This window comes from Adiantum capillus-veneris, chromosome 8 (assembly GCF_014529385.1).
Source record: "Adiantum capillus-veneris isolate H3 chromosome 8, ASM1452938v2, whole genome shotgun sequence".
Lineage (NCBI taxonomy): Eukaryota > Viridiplantae > Streptophyta > Polypodiopsida > Polypodiales > Pteridaceae > Adiantum > Adiantum capillus-veneris.
Window position 1 is genome coordinate 84,776,656 of NC_140938.1, and position 21,170 is coordinate 84,797,825.

At 41.8% G+C, this 21,170-nt stretch overlaps 2 protein-coding genes and 1 pseudogene across 2 annotated transcripts; 1 reads left to right on the plus strand and 2 right to left on the minus strand.

The window, feature by feature from the left end:
* Positions 1-533: 533 nt before the first annotated feature.
* On the minus strand, positions 534-5,480 carry LOC147452480 (galactinol--sucrose galactosyltransferase-like). Its single transcript, XM_086518160.1, has 5 exons — positions 5,199-5,480; positions 3,376-4,764; positions 2,554-2,731; positions 1,634-2,007; positions 534-1,443 (listed from the first exon to the last, which is right to left on the minus strand). The coding sequence occupies exons 1-5, from the start codon at positions 5,331-5,333 to the stop codon at positions 859-861; spliced, it is 2,661 nt and encodes an 886-aa protein (XP_086374286.1). The 5' UTR covers positions 5,334-5,480; the 3' UTR covers positions 534-858.
* A 7,984-nt stretch (positions 5,481-13,464) lies between these two features.
* On the minus strand, positions 13,465-17,182 carry LOC147452481 (uncharacterized). Its single transcript, XM_086518952.1, has one exon. It carries the CDS (start codon positions 15,121-15,123, stop codon positions 14,458-14,460), a length of 666 nt encoding a protein of 221 aa, XP_086375078.1. The 5' UTR covers positions 15,124-17,182; the 3' UTR covers positions 13,465-14,457.
* A 734-nt stretch (positions 17,183-17,916) lies between these two features.
* On the plus strand, positions 17,917-18,423 carry LOC147452482 (uncharacterized; annotated as a pseudogene).
* The last annotated feature ends 2,747 nt before the right edge of the window (positions 18,424-21,170 follow it).

A 21,170-nucleotide genomic window follows, 5' to 3' on the forward strand; every position in this document is an offset into this window, starting at 1 on the left:
ATGTAAACAGGCCTATGTCCAGCTTTCCTTCTTTGCTGTAAAACGGACTAAAGAGAGCAATAGTCACGTGCTCCTTCAACACACCTCCCCTCTTCTGTAGTTGTAGTGGCTAGAGCTTGGTCTCATTCTAGAAAATTCAAGTGGAGATACTAGAACCCTTCTTTTTGAAAGGTTTAAGCCTTACTTTGAAATCTTCCCAAGCCACAATCATAGTGAATTCTTCTTCCACAAATTCATGGGCAACATGAAGTGCATACATCAAGTTCTGCCAGACAAACTCCTCTCGATAGTAAATTTCCGAGGTGTCCACACTCTCAAATATTCAATAGGCATGCATGTCCTTAAATTGAGAAAATCTTCCCTACTCCCTTTATCCCTTGTCTCGCACAAAAGGGAGTGGGAGCTAAGCTGAATTCTTGATAAGGTGTGAATTTCAAATAGGGGTTCGATGTGGGGTCTATGAGTATATTGCATGCCATCTTCCAAACCACTTCTTGATGTTCTAGTGTTAAGAAGAAGAAAAAGAGAAGAAGAGAGGTGAATGACACAGGATTAATTGCAAAAAGACCTCAAAGATCTACTGACAAGTCTTGAACTCAAAGCCTGTCAATCAAGACACACATTTGATTGATCCACCCCTTTCCTTAAACGAGTTCTCGTGAGACCAAGATTGCTTGATTCGAGAGGAATAAAGTTCTGAGTGGGACCCTATTAAACAACAAAGTTGAATGGCACTATTTGTGAGATGGCCAGTATTTTACATGTGAGACTCGGCTGATTGAGGTTCTTGTGTACAGCTCCTATGCAGCAATGTGGAGTGAGGGCGTTGCATTTGCAAATGTTGCACATTCACAAACATCATGAAAACTTTAAGGTCACCGTACAATTTCCATGAGGTGGTATCCAAGGTATGTCCACTAATAAAATCCCATTGCTAGCATGAAACACGAAAGAAACAGGGTGACTCTCAAGGCTCACAATGGATGGGGAACATGAAGCGTAACCAACAAATTGCCCATACCCACGCAAGTCTACATGGAATTTGACGTCATCATCGGTTTCCATGCGACTAACGCGTTGCACCGCACCTCCGGCATTCAACATGTTCCCCAAGCCAAGTGCAGCAAATTGTAGGTTTTTGGATGTTGTGATTAGTGGCACAATTGTGTAAATATCAAACTCAAATGGATGAATCTCTACATGGAGACATGCATGAATGCCTTTCAGGATTGCGACATGGCCCGAGCTGTGGCATAAGACAGCAAATGCGATCGTCGCCGTGGCTTTGATAAGATCCTCCTCGTGGGCCTCGTTCCACATTATATCACTAGGTCTCACCACACTTTCACAGGCCTCGAAAACGTCATCATAAGGACACATTTCTCTTTGTTCCTGGCTCCACCCACCACCTTGACAATTGAAGACTCCGACGATGCCTCCACACTGCAAAATTATGGCCTAATTAGATCAATGACTATGGTTATGTCTGATTGTTTTTAATGATTATGGAGAAATAAGTCTGCTTACAAACTTATGAAATTGAATCCATAGCCTGCAACACATATCTAGAAACCATTCTCCTCAGAATTAACGTTCTATGGGTCAAATAATAACAAATTGAATAATGACTAACCTTATTCAAATTCCACAACTTCAAGACAGTCTCCTCATCTTGCAAAGGGTCATGAAAAAGACAGTCAATAGTTGGCAACGCATAACTGCTGCATCTTAGGATTGTACCATCTGGAAGAACTAATTTCTTCATGATTCCCAGATCATGCTTCCCCGGCTCATCAGTCACGCAGATTGGGCCACCCGAAATAGCACGAGCAGCGGCGTGAAAAGCTGCTTTGTTCTGGTAAGATCGGAATGTGCCCCAGTCTGGATGCATGAACTGCCCCATCCAAAGGCTATTAAATGCACAGTGAACAAGATAAGCCCCGTGTTGCCACGTCATCTTTGCAGAATCAGCATCTCGGTCATCCCTTAATAGTGCATCTATGTCCCCTACATGCCATAATCCATTAAGTAAGAAATTTATTAAATCAAGTAATATAAACCATTAAGCTAGAAAGTAATGTGAATCCACGTAACATAGGCCAAAACAGTGTTTTTTCACACAAAACCAGCATTTAATGGCCAAGCTTAAGCTTGCCTTGAAGAAGCCCCACAGAAGTTTACATATTCTAGTATAAAACCTGGCAAACCCCTTGATTTTGGCCTAAAAACTGGGAGAGTTTTTAACCGCATGTCTGGTAAGAAAAAATGCTTTTTGGTGACCATGTGCTAAAAGCTTTTTCCATGCAAACGCACCCAAATGAAGTAAAAAGTAAGGTTTCATCTGTACTGTTCTAGAAAGAAAATATTAACGAAGATGCCTTCGCACGAGCTTCAGGTCCATAAGGTAGCATCAATCAGCATGGTGGGCTGGCTTTATGTCCTGTTTTATGGTTTCTATAGGTTCAACTCAATCCCTTTTTCCCTCCAATCTTCTATGATCCACATGAATTCTTTACTTAAGTCCAAAATGTAAGTGTTAGGTTTGACACTGACCTACTCGACCAAGAGCAATCTGATTTGTTCCAAGGAGCATGAAGTCATTCGAGTGTTGCATGTTAGCTACCACTCTGTTCCCACCGAAGTTTTTTCTCATGGAGGAGCCAAGAGCTTCATAGTATGCCTTGGCCAACCGCATTCGTCCACCATGCTCTTCACCCAGCATCTCCAACACCTGCAAACATCATCATAAATTCCTCCATTAAAGTGTTATTTCAAACCTCACAATAAGGATACATCAGAGGAAACTAATCCAGTCAACATGTGCCAGCACCCATTGTGGCGGGACCACTAAGCACACATGGCATGCGCAAATAGCTTTGGGATGGAATCCAATGGATGGGCAAGATGGCCACATGGGATGTGTCTTGAACACCAGGACAGCCACATGGGTGTGTAGCCTGGCACACGTAGGTCTAGGCATGCTTCGTCATCATCCAGCCAGCCAAGTGTGAACGGCCATGAATACATATATATGGGCTCCTAAGGTTGGATGGTAAGTTATATGCACTGCTCCTATTCAGAGAGCTCCTAGTTCAAGAGCTCACGATGAGAGGCTGCGACGCCTCGCTTCTGATGCCTTCCTTTTACAGCACCAAGCCCCAATGTGTTTATATCCTACTTGACAAGGCAGCTCCTTTTAAAAATGAGCTATTAAGAGCTACTACCTCACTAAATAAAGTTGCAAATTAATGCTTGCTGAAGGTGTTTTGTAGCATAAGACTTCATGGTATTGTCCTTCCATGTTCTCTAGCAATTGCAATTTCAATTGAAACCTCCTACTCGGAATTTTTTTCAGGAATAAGAAGAGGAACTTACATTGACACCGTCAAGCTTCACTCCAGTGAAGCCACACTTTTCAAGGTGAGCATGAAATCGGTCGTAGAACTGGTGAGCGCGTTGCGATGGAACCAGCCCGATGTTGTTTGCAAGCATCTGGTCAAGAAGAGTATCTTGCATTGTGGCAAGAATTCCATGAGCCAGCTCAGGCTTTACAAGCCTCGCATTGCATGAGTCCGGAGAGGCCGGAAGAACCCCACCCCAATAGCCACATATGGTGTGCCATGCATACACATCCTCTAGAAGCTCAAATTCACTCTTCAGGTCCAGCATAAAGGCACCCATGCCGTGTGTCTCATGCACAACATCATCCTCGGCCTCATAGTATGCGTAATGTGCATGCTTAATCTCATCATGATTTGTATAGTTTTTCCTCTTAGAGGGAGTTATGAGGGTGCCTGCAACATAACCTCTAAATTTCTCATTCTCTTGAAAGCTCATCAGGCGACTCCATGTCTCATCACTCTCAGTCTCTCCATTTTTTGAGAAGTGATTGAGCAGTTTGTCATTAAAAACATGATCCCCATTTGATTGCCATCCTTCATCAAAAACCAAGAATCTAGGAGGGATGTCTCCTTCAACAAGGCTCCTAACCCCAGCCCATACATGATCAGGGTTTGAATGGCAAGAGCGAGACGATGGGTCTCTCTGTACGCACCACCCGAATCTGTCAATGATAGTAGGTGGTGTCTTCTCTTCCATGTGTCTGAAGGTGCCAAGAGTAGTTCTAATGGACTTTACAGCATCTTGTACAAGCAAAAAGGGGTCATGACCCGCGTGCAAATAGACGCAGCTCCTGAAATGCGATTGGCAAACTGAAGTAGATCCACTTTCCAAGTGCAAATCTATGTGATCATCTCGCCCAGCTTGTAGCGAGGCTCGAAAGGGACCCTCATAGATGGGCAATATGAGTATATAAGGGTATCCCAAGCAGCCATCAGCAGCGGCTCTGCTCTTTGTGTCAAGCAAAAGCATTTGGGTCTCACTTTCAAGATCAGAGCCTCTATCACCCACCCACGGTGCAGTCCACCATAGCTTAAATCTAAACAAGCTAGTGAATCGGATACCTTTGAGCTTCCCCAACGACACCACATGAGAACTCTTTGCATGCTTCGCACTGAAGCCTAAGAAGGACCCATTAGATTTCAGAGTGGAGCTTCCAAAAAGAGGGCATTGGAGAATGTTGAATGATGTCAATGTGGAGGAAAGGTGAATGTCATGTGGGACATGTGACAGAAAAGGCCTTCCATTGAATCGAAGCTTTTTATCGCAGATTTCGAAGCCCTTTTGCAAAACATCAATAAATTGCTCTGTGTCATCATCGGAATCGACATGCACAGATATAGCTGGAGCCATTGAATAGAGCAGCTAGAAAAGGATAAAGGGTTTATTATAAATTCTGAGTGCTATGCAATTATTGAAGTATTTGCATCAATGAACAACCACAATGTAAGATAGCATAAGACTGACCCTTTGCTACACCAAATACTTGCATGCAAACAATTAGCTAATCGATGAAAGTGCCGGTATCGAGCAAAAACCAGGGTCGAGATTGATGTAAATTAGTCCAACATTAAGATGTGAATTGATGTCAAGATTAACATGTCAGAGTTAGTGTTTAATTATCTGGCTGAAAGTGCTCAAAGTAGAGATAAAATGCGATAACATTAACACTGGAATCGACTTCTTTTTATAAATGAAGGCAGAGGGTGCTAAACAAGTGAGGATGAAGCCCATGGTTTTGACGGTGAAAGGGTGTGTTGGGAAAAGGGGTGGGTGCGGTGGAAGGGAGCTGACCTTACAGATTTTGCAGGGGCCTGTTTGAAGCGGAGCAGGGCGGTGTAGACGTTGAGAAGCTCCATGGAGTTGTCGGGTGACCGCCTCGTCTTGGAACTCCCCATGTTTACAGAACCCAAATTTCGACGCGGGCAGTACATTCCCTACCCCATAGCGGTAAGTATTCTGATGCTGATCCTCGAGGAAGTACGAAGGAATCAGGATACAATGTACCCTCAAGAACCGCTTGATTGTTGGCACTGCCTGCCTGAAGAGAGGCAGGGCTAATAAAGGTATAGTGTCAATTGTAGGTGATATAACAGTGGATTTGTTTACAACTTTTGTTTCTTGATTTTCAAATGGGATAGAGGAACTCGTTCTTCATTACTAGCCATCTTTTCTGCTACCTATATTTGGCATTTAGCACGGCCCGAGTGCATGCCCTTCCACCGCTTTCAATGGCCGTGTGATCACAGTTTATCACCACTCCTACATCACCATCAGTCTCAACCAATTTTTAGGGCGAGCTGGGTTTCCATCTTGTGGATCACTCGGAGAATCTAAGGTTGTTCCTTTCTAACGTTGGATAGTGGTCGTCAAAGTCGATGATCAGGACTCAGCAAATGGTAAGCTTTGAGCTATTTGCTTTGAATGTTGAGTGAGGGCTTCTCTCGGAATGCAATATGCCTAATGAGGCCACAATCTCAAAGCTCTCAACTACTTTCTCGGATGTGAAGCAAGGCTTCTGTCAACTGCTGGTGACCTATGCTGAAGTTCTCTTTGACAGTTTGGTATTCAAGTCCATACCATGACCATGTGAATTTCTCTCTTGTCCTTGTCACGGCCATGTTGGGCATCTCCTACAGTCAACATGTTCCAAGAGACTACATTTCGGATAAAAAGCTTGTTAACAACTTTGTCTTTATTGCTCTATTGATAGCTTTGACCCCTGGCTAAATGTGGGTGCCTTACCCAATGCATCCTTTCCACCTCCGACATGTCATATGCAAAGAGTCCTACACCACGAAGTCCTTGAGCAAGATACTACTCTCATGTTTTTGGCATGGGATCTTCCCAAGGACAATTCAGATTCTCTCTTCCTCTCGTAACTTTCTTCTCTCTGGCCAAAGCACATTGTTTTGGTGAAGCTCTGTGAAATGAATTGTGTACTTGTCTTAAGATTTTTAAAATTAATGTATCAAATGGAGTATGTTGTTTGCCCTCTTAATAGGATTGATTTTCCCTCAATCCACTCTCATCTTTAGTGCCTTCATCTCAGTACAAGATCCAAGATCTATCAACATCATACTATCACACCCAAGACCCTTGACGTTATTAGCTGCTTAGGTGAACTCATTCTCTTTAGTGGTTGCCCACAAGAGCAATCTTCATCTTCCTCTTAGAAAGCCTTTTGTCGCTTGTTAAAGGTTGATTCATACTAGAGAGATTATCTTCTCGTCCTAGATGAGCTTCTTTTCATCGAAAAAAGATCTTGCCCTTTCATTTAATCCATATCTTTCATGGAAAGGCTAATTTTATTCCTAGTCATGGAAACAAGCTTAACCCATACCTCGTGATCTCTCTTCACAACATCTTTTGTATTAGCAATCATACGTGTGGCAATTTGTGACACACGTACAATCCCTTCCTTTCATTCACGAAAGGCCACAAGTTGCACAAAGTAGCCATGATCCTTGACACTTGAAACGCTAACTCATGTTCCTATGGTTCATGCCCTTTTAAAGAGCTACGGTTTTTATCAACTTGATCCCTCATGCTCTGGTCTCTACATTCATCATTGTCATCACTAACAATATATCCATTGTAACTATCCTTGCAATAACATATTCTATATTATTCCTTTGATCACTAGATCCATGTGGCTACGATCCCTTCTATATGTGTCCTCTATATCATGGTCTGTTTGAGCTTCTCTCATGCCGATTATATCTACCCTAACCTCCATCATCGTGTTGATCTTGCCTGTTGCAATCTATATTATCATCTCTTCTTCAAATTTTGTCCTTGTGTTGACTCTTGTGTTCACTTCTGCTATCATGTCTACCATCATCATTGCTTCTGTGTTTCTTCCTATTCTTTGCTATCATGTTTACCATCACTAGTGCTTTTGTGTCCTTCCTATTCGTCCAACTTGGCCTCATCCTCAGGCTCTGTTTGTAGATCCTTGATTCTCCATCTATCATCAGGGACAAAAAGCTGCTTACTTTTGTGTTTCTCCTTATCTGCAGTCTTGCTTCTATGGGGACGAACAACCACAAGGGGGTAGGTGATAAACCTCATGGGCTGCACGAGCACCTCATAGGCTAGAGTTGACACAAAGCTCACATTTGATATTGGCTAAGGCCTAAGTTTAATTGATTTTGTTAAAAGTTCATGGTTCAATTTATATATTAAAAGGCCCAATGTTGTATGGTTCAGCTTTTGCAATCAATTAAAGCCTAAGACTAGCTTAGTTGACAAGACAAGAACATCCACATCAAACACAACATCGTCTAGGATCCTAAGTGTTTGTTGCGCATTTGACTAAGGCTCCTCATCAACTTCTCGTGTGTGCACTATGACTTGAAAGAACAAGAAGCTATGTGTAGACCTTTGAAACACCAGTCCTAGCACCCCCTGATTGTCGCCACGTACCACTTAGCGCATCTCTTTTGGCAGGTGATCAACTAAAGCAGACTCAATTTTTACTTATTATCAAACAATGCAAATTCAAGAGCTTTTTACAAGTTTTCCAATGTTTAAGATGGATAAAATTTTAGAAAGTTGCAAGTCTTGTCAATTTAATAAGCAAGCAAAGGAATCATTTCCTCATGACAAGGATATAAGAAAAAGTGTGTTGGAGTTAGTACATTTTGTTTTATGAGGTCTTGCAAAGAATACGTCTATGGGTGGATGTAGTAGGTTTTGTGTCATCTTCGTTGATAACCATGCTAGGAAAGTATGGGTGTGTGAAGGAGAAAAGTGAGTTTTTACTCACTTTCAAAATTTCAAGGTTATAACGAAAAGATAGACGAAAGTATGTACAATGTCTAAGATCATATGAAGACGAAAATTACTTTTCTAATGAGCTTATCAATTCTTCAAAAATCATGGAATTTAGAGGAAATTTTTATGTAAATATACTTTGCAACAAAATGGTGTTTCCTACTAGAAGTAGAAGCACATTACAAAATTTTCAAGAGCAATTACCAATGAGAAGAATATGCCTCATTTTCAATGGGTTGAGGTGGGTCTCTACGCTGGCTAACTACATTATGAAAATGACTCTTATTGTTGTAGTACATAGTTTAACACATGATGAGAAGTTTACTAGTAAGAAATTTGTCACCAAATTTTATTTTGGTCTAAAATGATTTTGTCTCTTTAGAACTTGCCATTTTAAGATGCATCTCAAGACCTTATGGTGCCAAAAGGATGATGCAACCTTTAGAAGTACCAGTGGAATTCTTTCAAAATCAAATGTGTTTTTACAAAGCTAAATTGAATTGTAAACATGTTGTGAATGCCTCAAAAATTGTGTGGGAATGCTAGCTAAAAAGGAGATGTTGGATAGCTTTAACATAGATCGAGGAACCCTAACTATCCATGTGCACACACCTCTTAAGGAGAAGTGGTGGATACTCCTCAAGAGAAAAGTAGTGGGTAAAAAAAGAAAGGAAAGGTCCAAAAGTGGGTGAAATGCCAAAAGGAAACCTAGAGAGACTATTTTCAAAATATCTCATGTAAAGAATTGATCTTAAAAATAGCTCTCTATCACTAAACCAAAAATGGCAAGATCTACAACTTCATGTTGAACACTTTCTTTTATAGGGGAGTAGGAAAGGGTGAAAAATGTGAAATACTGGAGCACAAGGGACTACTTGCAGCCTGTAGAGCAAGGCTTCCACCTCTCATTAGGCTCACTCTTCTTTCTCCCTCCCATAAAAATCTACATAGCTACTATGTATTTCAAGAAAAGATTGGGTAATATAATGCTTCTACTTTTCCATTTTGTGAAGTTCTAAGTCTACAAAATAATTATCCAAGAGCTCGCCAAATTCATGGTTTTTTTTTCACATAACTGTAATTTCGGTATTCAAAAGTTATTTCCAATGAGGGGTCCACCGCATGAAATCTGGCCCTTTATGATGTGTCTATGGGGGGTCGGCCTCACAAAATTCGGCCCTCTATGCTATGTTGATGTTAAGTTTTGCTTGGCATGAATATCTCTATCATAAATAAATTGATTAATTAGACACAAATTATTGCATTAATAACTTGCAAGTTTCAATTTAGTTACACAACCTAATTTATTAGACCTTAAAGAATTTGGATGTATTTCTTGTATGCATTTGTGAGAGGAGTCACAGACTAATCTTGTTCTAAAAGCTAAAAAATATGTGTTTATTCATTTTAATCCAAATATGTGCTACAACCCAATCACATGTCAAGAAAGGGTGAGGAGGGACATGTTCTTTTATAAAATGAAGAGCTAGTATGTTGATATAAACAATGATCTTAAGTCTGATGAAAAGGAGAATGTGGATGCAAAAGATGCAAGGGTGCAGTTACAGCTTTTGAGTGGATTGTAAGGGTCATTTAGTATGAATTACGCTAAAAAAATTATGGAGTGGCCCATTGCATGATAGAGTGAGCCTTGCTATTTCAATAAATGAATCAAGGAAAGGGAAAGAAAACTATTATCGTGCACCAAGGATACCAAATTTGAGTGAAAAAAATTATATAGCTTGGAGCAAAGCTTTAGTGAGGAGTTTGGTATAACCTTTGTGAAGACTAGAGACAAGAAAGATGCATGCAAAACATATGGCACTTGGTAGCAACTTGATTGCGGACCATGTAGACCTAGAAGAATAAGGATTCTTGGGCAACATCTGACGTATGATTATAGTTTTTGGCTTGCCATTGTGCATATATAACAAAGATTATGCAAGATATAGAACTCATTATTTGAAAATGATGTTGGAAATGCAAAGTGAGAGCAAGCTATGGAGATGGATGCCTTTGGTCCAAATGAGACATGGGACTTAGTGTCGTTTCCACAAGGCAAAAATGTGATTAATTGCAAATGGGTCTACAAGATGAAGCACGAATAGACTACACAATGGAGCAGATGGGAGACTAGATTCGTAGAACTAGGCAATGCTCAAAATTGTGGGATATATTATGAGGAGATTTTTTGCCCCGTCCCTAAGATGTGGCTAAGTCAAAAGGTCATATATTTTTTTCAAATGGTTGTAAACAATTCATCCTTGCACGGTGACTTTTAAGAAGGGGTATATAAAGAGAAGCAGTCATAGGAATATAAGAGTTTGATTCATGGAAAATATGTATGCAAGTTGACAAAAGCACTTTATGGGTTGAATCAAATTCATGAGCCTTGCATGAAAGAATTTCATCTTATTTGTTAAATATTGGTTTTCTTATGGCTAACGCAAATCACTCCTTGTATGCACGGGAGAATGAGGTAGATATTGTGATTGTATGCAGTTATGTGGATGACTTGATTGTTGGAAGCAAGCATGAGGTTGAATTTGAGCGAGGATACTCCATTTATCAAGCAAGAGGAAACTAAGCCATCTCACTTTGTGAGCAAGTGTAGAAGGAAGGGTTTCTATTGAATTGAAAGCATATTCTAAATTCTCTTATATTCAAACAAGTAGCCCAAGACATTCATGCTTATTTGGGTTGAGCCATAGAAAATTCATTTCTTGTTTTAAAGAAACTCAAAAGTTAAAAGATTCATCTCTACCCCAAAAAGGACACTCCTAGTGTGCCTCCTTCACGAATCACCCCACCTTTGCCTTTATACCTTCTATCCCTCCTCACGCTGCCTTTTACACCCTACCATCTACGCCCCCTTCCACACACTCCCTCACGACATCCTTCTCTGACTAGCAATCTTAATGGCTCTATGGACATAAAATGGTGATGTTTGTAGAACTATACATTCGCCATGGGCATAGAATGGTGATGCTTGTAGAACTATACAATAGCAAGATTTAATATAATTGCTCGTCATTTTGTCTAGCTAATTAGGAAGGCTTTAGAGATTGTACAAACGTATGCCATAGCATCAGGGTCGAAGGGTAGTGTTGAAAAATCAAGATTTTTATCTCTCTTCGAGAACAACTCGTTCGATCCATCAATGTGGACCGGGGAGGTAGGGTAAAAAGGGAAGATATTATGGCATTTGTTCTTTTATTGTGCCCATGCTATGTGCATGCATTTCCATGTGCAATGTCAAGCACATGAGAGTTAGGCAGTGCTTTCTCATCAGGATCTGCATGTATATGCACTTTCACTATAGCCTCATCAAGCATTTTGGGATCTTGGGTTTTGACGTGCTTCTTAAGCTCTCATGTCAACCATGGATAAACTCACACACTTTTTAGAAGTCATCAAGACCTTCCACTTTGAGAATGACATCATGATAGTGTGAGATACACTCCAATTGTGTCTTATGCGGATGCATAGAGCACTTGTCCCATGCAAACCAAATTTTTTCCTTTTCATTGGTGGACATAAATTCTTTTCTGAACACATCCTCAAAGGTTGCCCATGATTGTGGTATGAGGCCCTTCTCGTTGAGAGACATCCATCATTTTTAGGCCTTGACTTATAGTTTTAGACTTGTTTGCAGTGCCTTGATTACATCTGGAGTGTGTCTAAGATCGTGAATCCCATCACATTTATTCAGGAATATATTCATCATATCTTTGTTGTGTTCCTGAAATATATTCACCGTATCTTTGATGTGTTCCCTCCCCCCAAAAAATCGGTGGCTCGTATTTTCAACAAGTCATCCACCTCTTTTTGGGAGAGAGGGTGCAAGCCCTCCAGATCGGAGCCTTGCTTCATTAGACCAAGTGTGCTCCCCAGGTGGACGCAAGTACCCGAGGCTGCCCATTAACATGGCCCTTGGCCAACTGTTGCATAAATTGCACAAGTATATCACATATTTTAGTGACATTTGCATTCATATGTGCAAAATTAGACAATAAGATACTCATGCGTGTTTGCAGTGCCTTGAATTCTTGGATGTTAAGCAATTCATAGCTATCATCCGCTCCGTGAGAGTAGCCAACCACTGATGGAGCAGAAGACGCCGTGCACACACTCACACACCATACAATGAATTCACTTAAATTCCAACCCACACACACCACCACTCAAGAGTTCAATGAAAGTACTCCCCACAAGCTCAATTCAAACTCCAAACACCTCGACCTACAAGCCCTTGCTTGCCCGCAGACACTACAAGGTGAGTCGAGGTGATCAACACTTGAAATCACACTTGATGGTGATCAAAATATACAAGAAAAACCATCAAATACTCAAAAACTCCAGCCACAACAGGCCTCTCTCAAATCATTGCAAAGCCTTCGCCAAACTCCACTCTGTTGGACTCTTTGGAGTAGTGCCAACCCTAACGTTACCGATACAGGGTCACATAGTCTTGCAGAAATCCGCACCTTCTTCCCTCAATTACTCACACACACACATCCATGGAAACCTCAGAACTTCCATAGACTCTCCCAAGTGCAAAATTGAAGAGAGAAAGCTCTCATTCACTCTTCCACACACTCGAAAATAGGATGCGAACGCGACAGGACTGCACTAGACCACCTGTATGAACCCTGCTTTCTCCCACACACAGAGAGGTGAAAGTGCTGAGTATTGGCTTCAAAATTTTTCCTTCAGCTTGAAAACTCATGCCACTGTGATGGATGTGAAAATTTGAAGCCTTTTTACGCCTTTTTTGACCATTTTTTGACCTTTTTTGGCCCAGTTTTGGCCAATTTAGACCCCCTGGTGGGCATTTTTCGTGGGAAAAACCCCAAACGGACTCCAAAATTCACCAAATTTTATACTCTTGATCCTTGATACCCAAATAACTTTTCCACATCTCCACATTCCATTTTTGACCACTTCTAGTGCGGTGCATGCATCACCGTAGATCAGGCAGCGTAAATATATAGTTATCGCATGTGCCAAACTTCTCGGGCGGGTCAAGGGTGTCCACACCTCCCACTTGCATTATTTACATTCTAGAAAGCTCAAACACATTCCATAGAACCAAAAGAAGCCACCTGGAACCATTTTTAAGGTGCCGACACCCTGTCCATGCATGTACGTGTGTCTGACTGTAGGCACGCAAGCATGACTGTTTACAATTTGTACACGTCGCATCATTTTTAAAACTTGAAACCACTTTGCAAATCTCCCAAATGCATGTATTTACATCCCTTTATACATATGCCCATGCATATACACGCTACTTTGTACACGCCAAAAGCGGTCACCGCGAGGCAATAGCAGCATGTAAAACTTGTGCAAGATTTTCAAAATCAATTACAAGCATACCCTGCATATCAATGTTCAAATCCATGATGATGTGGTGTTGTGCTAGCAAGAGAAAAGAAATGCCTTTAAAAAAAGTCATCGATTGAGAACACTTCGGAACCGCCTAGGAACCACCGTAACCGCCGCAGGTACTTAGCCTTGCTAATTTATTCGGTAAATTGGAAAAATAATTGAGGTCGATGTGGAAATGCTGTGAACTGGCATCCAACCGCTACCTTTACCGATATTTAGATGTTCGTCAAAAAAGATCTGTCCAGTTTGACCGCTAAAAACCGAAAGATTTTGTGAGATTCTACTGTCGTTGAGCATCCCCTCAAGCTAGGCCCACTACTTGAACCTCTGAATCATTTTTCTAGCAATGAAACCTCGACCTCATAAAAAGATGTACCGGATGATGATTTTTAATAGACTTTCTAAAATTGCCAAAAAACTGACCAAAATTGCAAAAAATGGGTCGAACTTGTTTCCCTAGAAGCCAATGCCACCTACCTTGGGGAGTTCCAAGAACAAGAGGATTGGGGTTGTGTGTGTGTGCATGTGTGTGTGTGTTGGTGGCTATATAAATAGGATAGAGATAGAAAGAAAAGCGTATGCTGTATCACCCTCCAGTATCAAATGGAAAGCTTGAAGCTTCCCCAAGCATGGTGTAGAGTCCACCTGGATCAAAAGTAAAGCATTGGCACAGCCATCCAGATGTAAAGCATGCATATTGAAGCCTCTCTTTGCACTTGTAGGCCAATAGACAGACGACTTCAACTTCTCTTCATAGCATAATTCTTCAGTACCGTGCATCCATAATCCTTCCTGCCAACCATAAGCATACTTTCAATCACTCGAAGCACTGGTACCATAAGCAACTATCCTTTCATCTGCTGAGAACCCTCCATAGTATAGTCTTTCTCATATGAGCAGTAAAACCTGTGTTTTTACCCCTTGCAAAGCAACCTGTAACAACATATCTATCAACAACACCAAACATAACTTCATTGCCTTGCCATTTGCTTGAGCCTGCTGCATAGACAAGCAAGCATGTTCCCCTTGCAAACCTACATCCAAATCCTCTAGAAATGGCTCCAAAACCAACTCTTCATACCCAAGAATATGACCTGCTAGAGCTCCAACCTGTCCTTCAAACACTTTATTCCCTGCAAGATTAGTGGCACCTTCCTCTCTCCATGGAGCCTCGCTCTCATAGGATACACTTGTATCAGTTTCCATAGAGTCATCTGCCGGAGCTATCTCCATACGGCTACACACAAACTCCGAAACTTCAAAGTGCACCTCTACATGCCCATCAAGGCAAGGTTGCCCCACCCCCTGCATAGACAAATCATGTTGACATACCTCTGCTTCTACTTCTAGCTTCTGCAAGTCATCCTCAAAAACCTTCTCTTCAAACAAGTCGGATTCACAATCAAACCATAGTTCTTCTAATAAGGACTTGCCACCACAAGACACAAGAGAAGGTTGCTTGACTGGCAGGTTCACAGAAAGCATCTCCGCTCTTGCACTATTCTTCTCCCAGACCTTCAATGGACTGGCAGGAAACTTGTATACATCTTTCATCAATTCATCCACGTGAAAAACATTGTAAGTTTCATACCTTGAAGATATAGATCCTGTCTCCCACGTGCTATCTGTGTCTAAACTGTTGTTGGAGCTTGAGGAACTTTTGGATTCCTATTCTGAACTTTCTGGTTCTTGCACTTCTGCTACCTTTCTCATTGCTGGTTCTGGAACCAACACTTCTTCTGCAAGACCTTTTATCACCTTGTCCTCTTGAGGAAGCAAACTGGGTGGCACTCTGAATATACCCCTCTGCACCTTTTGAGACCTTATTGGTACTTGTTGTATCTCTTCTAGCATGGATTCACTTTCACGAGTTTGATCAAATGCAGATCAATAAAAGAAGGAGTTTTTACCTCTTGATGTTGACCCATCTGTTTGAGTTTAGGTCCACTGGCTGCTGTGATTATAGACTGTAGCAATTCTGCCTCCATCTTCTTCTTCATTTTTTGGCTTCTTACCCTGGAGACTTTGACAGCTTCGTCATAGGTTTTTGGATCTTCATAATCTACTCTCTATTGAACATAAGGCAAGATAGAAACTTTTCGAGCTTAAAATATCCCGCATTGGTTGCTTGTGTAGCAGCCACCAAATCTCCCCAATAAGCTTCAAATCTATCAACAAAGGTATTGAAATTTGCACTAAATTCTGCTCTGCTTCAAAAGTAGACACCACCTTTCGATACCTTTGTAGAAATAGCTCGTGAAATCCGATCCAATTCTGCTTGTGTAAACCATTGAACCAAGCTTTTGCTTTACCTCGTAGCACGAAAGGTAGAGTCTAGAGTTTTGCTTCATCACCTGGCATCCGCAGTACTATCATCATAAATAACTCAAAAACGACAATCCAATTGTGTGCATCTTCATCTCCTTTGAACACCGGACCAAATTCCTGCTTCATCTTGATTCATGAACACTTAATGAGGAAGCTATCACTTGGTCCTCCATGGGGGCACCACAAGATGGAAAGGGGGAAATGGGAAAATATACAGCACGCAATATGATTGCCTCTCTATAGCCCAATGATCTCATAGAACCCCTATCCCCTATTTTACATACACACAGAGACCCAATGTGCTAACAACTGTTGTCCGTGCCCATACCCAACTAGCCCTAATTGTATACAGCCAGCCACAAAGCATGCAATCAATTTTCTCAGTCTTTTGACCCTTCAGAGCACCATATAATCACATACATGTAGTCCCGACACCCTCATGCACCCCAAGATCATTGATAGACATCCACTTTACCCTCAAGCTTTCATCTTCCAGGCATATATCACAACCATATAGAGAGCATCCACTCTTTCAACACACACCAAAACTTGTACCCTATGTTCAAACCCTACACGCAGTAGAGTCACTCAGATAGACGACATGCATGTGAACAAGACAAAGAGAGATAACATAAACTTAAGCATCAAAAAATAGAGGTTGTGACAATGTCAAAGTAGCTGGCTTTGATTCAGAAGGTGTATACAGATGCTTTTAGAAAAAATGGCGTCCTCTGTATTGTCGGGTCTTCCCCACCACTAACGACTCTGAGTCTTGAAAATGGCGACTCTTGATTTACATACCCTAGCCACCTTGCACAGCCCGCTGTGCCTTCAGCTTGTAGCTCTCGGCCCCACTTTGATGTCCACCTTGGCGGCTTCCCACTTGTAGCACCCTCTCTGTAATGCTCTTGCAGACCTCAGCCTCTTCACAAGCTCCTCCACATAGCTACAAGCTTTCATTTATCTCGTTCCATGGCCAGCCACTTGGTTGCTTCCTCATGCAACACTATCGAGCTCCTCCTCTTTGAAACCTATTTTCGAGGATCTCCTTCTTTCTAGACCTCTCCAGGGGTCCAACCCCCTCTGTATAACAACCCACCATAGACTGCTCTTGCTCCTACAAACTCACGTGTCCCCCTCCTGATCTACCATGACCTTTTTTCATGCATACGGTAGCGCCGCCCTCCATTGGAACCTATGCAATCCTGTTTTTAGCAACCACCCCGTGCAACTGGCTGCTCCTGACTCTTTTCTCTCCTCCTCGTGCATGGCCTCGCTCAACATGTTGTTCTCCTCTCCTTCTATCTGTAGTGGCGCCACCCTTCATGCAGCGTTGTGCGTTTTTCCAAGATAAAGCTTTAAAAAGATTTGGGTTTGGTCATGGTCAATTTGAATTGATTACATTAAAACACTTGTGCTCAGCTTCCTTTTGCACTGCTCGCCTACTGACACTCTTTACCATGGTGAAGAAAACTTCTCCTACCTGACTCAACTTTGCACCACATGATGCCCGTAACAAAAAACCTCCTCTTGTACTATCGACGGTTCTTGGACGACAATTGGATATAGCTCTTCTCACAATAGATCTTGGACCAAAAGCACCAATGACCACACCGAGAGTGGTATGACTATCATGTCACCCAATCGGAGAGTTGCTAAATAATGACCTTCAAGCTCACAAAAAGCTTTGACCTCACCGAGCTTTAGCAACCATTTTGCATACACCATGGCACCATTTGAAGGCGAGGTCCAACAATCTCCAATACCTTTGAGCATCCCAACCAGTAGGGTGGAAAGCCATCCTTGCCCTGCTAAATGCCACATTTGACATACACATCAAATTAGGACTTGTTGAACCCTCCATCAAGCAGCTGCTCAAGCATTGTGTCATCCCCCTTCTTAGCCTCATTTACTTCCACAGGTGCGTCCAAAGGCTTGCTTATGTTTCTTTGCCTCTCGATTTTCCATGCTTATGATTGCCTTCCCCCTCCTCACATGTTCTTGCAGGTCCCCAAATAAATGTGCAACCATGTGTATGGTGCAATGGAGAGTATGATGCAATGCCCGATGGAGGAAGAGTTTGACTTAAGTACAAAGAACTCCTTCGGGAACGCTCGGAGCATAATAACATTCTAAGAGACATTAACAATGGATGGGCTGCAAAGACATGCACTTGGTGATGATTGTGGCCAAAGTTTGGTCGGCTCTTCCCTCATGGGCACGTCAACACACGAACTTGGTGGAGAGACTTTGGCAGTACATCAAGTACACCTTGTGAATGCACGGATCAATCGATCAGCCTTGGACTTGTTGCATGCCCTTATTGACGATTCAATCACAAGGATGTGGATGGGTGGTACTGGTGTGGAGTTCTTTAGACAAAAACAAGCGATTGGTAATGCCCCTTTGTTGTTTTAATGCCACGGTTTACCTTTTGCCATTTACATTTGGAGTAATAGTGTCTTTATACACTGCAATCTGAGCAACTGTGTCTTTTTTTTGAACTTGCATGGGTTTACATTTTAAGTAATTGTGTCTTTATACCACATTTTAAGTATTTGTGTCTTCGGTTTACGGACTCCTCGCCTGGGTTTAGATTTTGTGGAATTGTCTAGTGGTGGGTTGCTCTAGTTGCAGTATGCATGCGAACTCATGAGCTAGCTCAAATCTACAGACAAGAGTGCAAAGACATGAAAATAGAGCTGAACTGAACAATGAAAAAAAAAGTGACAATAGCCACAAGCCCTCCAAGGTAGAACCCTGTACATAACCAAAAAGACCGTACAAAGACTAGTCTGCTACTCTACCCAGTCAACGACTACCAACAAGGTACAATGAGTATGTAAAGGTTGAGGTGCAATAGAGTGCAATAGTGGTGCAAGTACAATTGAAAACCACAATGTAACTAGGCAAGCAACAATATAACTAAACAATAGGACTACACGGCTCACAGGCCGACTACAAACCGCCAAGGCGAAGTGCTCCAAGACTAGTGCCCAAGAATGTACAAGACTAGGACTATACTCTAGACTTCTGGCTAGACTCTCTCAAGACTATCTCTCTATGTTGTCCACATGCTTTGTATATATTCACAAGCTAGGGGCGTTGTCTGGCCACCACACACATCTAATCGCATTGCAAATATCTAGACAAGGTAACCCTGGCAACTGCAAGTATCCTCTAGTGGTGGCCTAGTAAAGCCACTGTGAGTCGGGCCACCAGTCGCCTAGCTGGCCACTGGATAGCCTAGCCCAACAATGGTCCACTATCGCCCCGGTTATTAAAGAAATATTGTATGGTAGCTCTTGAATGGTTTAAAAGGAGTGGCCAAAGACTAGACACACTCTGGATTATCAATTCTACCTCTCTAGCCAAGGTGGTATGAGCCCCACCTGGAACATCTGGTGTGCCCACATTGGGTGTCTATCGATGGGTGGTCCAAAAGTTCCCGGGTGCTTGGACCAAGGAAGGTTCAACTCAAAGATGATGTCCTCTAGAGCACGTGCACCAAGGTGTCCGTGCAAGTTGAGCTCTATGTAGCCATGTAGCCTTGCTATAGTGGGCATGTCCCTAATCTACGCATTCATGGTCAAGGGCACTCTTAAAATAGGAACCAAGGGTCTATTTGGTGCAAGGTTGGGTGGAGATGAGCAAACCAAATTACCTTTGCTCTTAGATTGGTATCAGAGCTTGGCAGAGGAAGGAAATCAAGAGGAAGCATGGGGGGACTCCTCTCTCTCTCTCTCTCTCTCTCTCTCTCTCTCTCTCTCTCTCTCTCTCTCTCTCTCTCTCTCTCTCTCTCTCTCTCTCTCTCTCTCTCTCTTTTGGGATGTGCAAAGGCACTCTTCCATGGTGAGGCCGATCAAGAGCGGGTTGTGGAAATGGCCTCTTGAGCCGGGAGCTACACTCAATCAATGTGCACGGAAATGGAAGTGGCTTGGCTCGATAGATGCACGATGGGGACAAGAGAAAACAACATTTCATGCTCATTGGCTTTTAAGGCATGTAGAGGGGATGGTCCCAGCAAAGCAACGTTCTCTATAGAGGCCTCTATCGCTGTAGGCTGTGGGCATCTATTTTGACAAAAACACTAGGTGCCCAAGGGAAAATCTAAGGGACCCATCCTATGAGAGAAGAGATCCTAGCTTTGCAAGCCATTGACTAGAAGGTCAAAAGCTTGTGCACAAGTTGGCACTCCACGGCTCGGTAAATTGTTGACTTTGCAAAGCCTACTAGGTGTAGCAATGAGGAGTGTCCATGCAAAGGATCGTGATTAGCTATGCTTCCTTGCACATGTTGAGAGAGCTTTCATGCTTGCATGCATAGATCAATTTCTACAACATATTCTATGGTGATAGTTGAAGTTTGGCATCAATTTAGAATATACAATGATTCAAATTTGGCAAAGTGCAGCTTCTTAGAAGTTTTGCACAAGCAAAGAATCAGAAAAAATTGGAGCTTTCTTGAGATGGGAAGTAAGTATTTTGGTAGGGTTTTAAATTTTGCATCTGATTAAATTTTATAGGTTGAACAAGCATAAATGTCTAACAATGGTAGTAGCACCCAAAGTTGGGCTAGAAAATCGAAACTTATTATGAGTTGTGTCATGCAAGGCAAGCTAAGGCAAGGCATTGTATGAATGATTGGTGACGCCTTTTGGCCTTACCAATGCTCCAGTGACTTTCAACCAAATGATGGATAGGATTTTTAGAGAGTATAGATCATTTTTCGGCACTTTCTTTGATGACATTATAGTCTTCTCCAAGGATGAAGCAGAACATAGACACCGTCTGCTACAGGTATTTCAAGATTGCGAGATCACAAGTTAGTTATCAATGCCAAAAAGAGTGAATTTTTCTTGCCAGAGGTACACTGTTTGGGACACATCATCTCAGCAACAAGAGTATAGATGGACCCAGCCAAGATTGAGATTATACGTGATTGGCCCGATTTGAAGAATGTTGATCTTGTTTGTTTCTAATGCTTTTTTTTAATGCTTCTTCTATTGAATTTTATGTAGGGGTTATCCATAACTATAATCTTTTATTATATTACAGCTGCAGCTAGTATATTTGCTTGTGCTCATTGCATATGATTGTAGTGATGGACAATTTATATCATTAATTATATGCACAATGTGCATGCATGATAGATGGTATTGTTTCTTCCTAGATGAGATTTATTTTTCACATCCTATTATGGTTCAATCGTGTTAGCAAGGCTTTTAAGAGATTTTTACAATAGGATGTATTTAATTTCTTTCATCGAGCTAT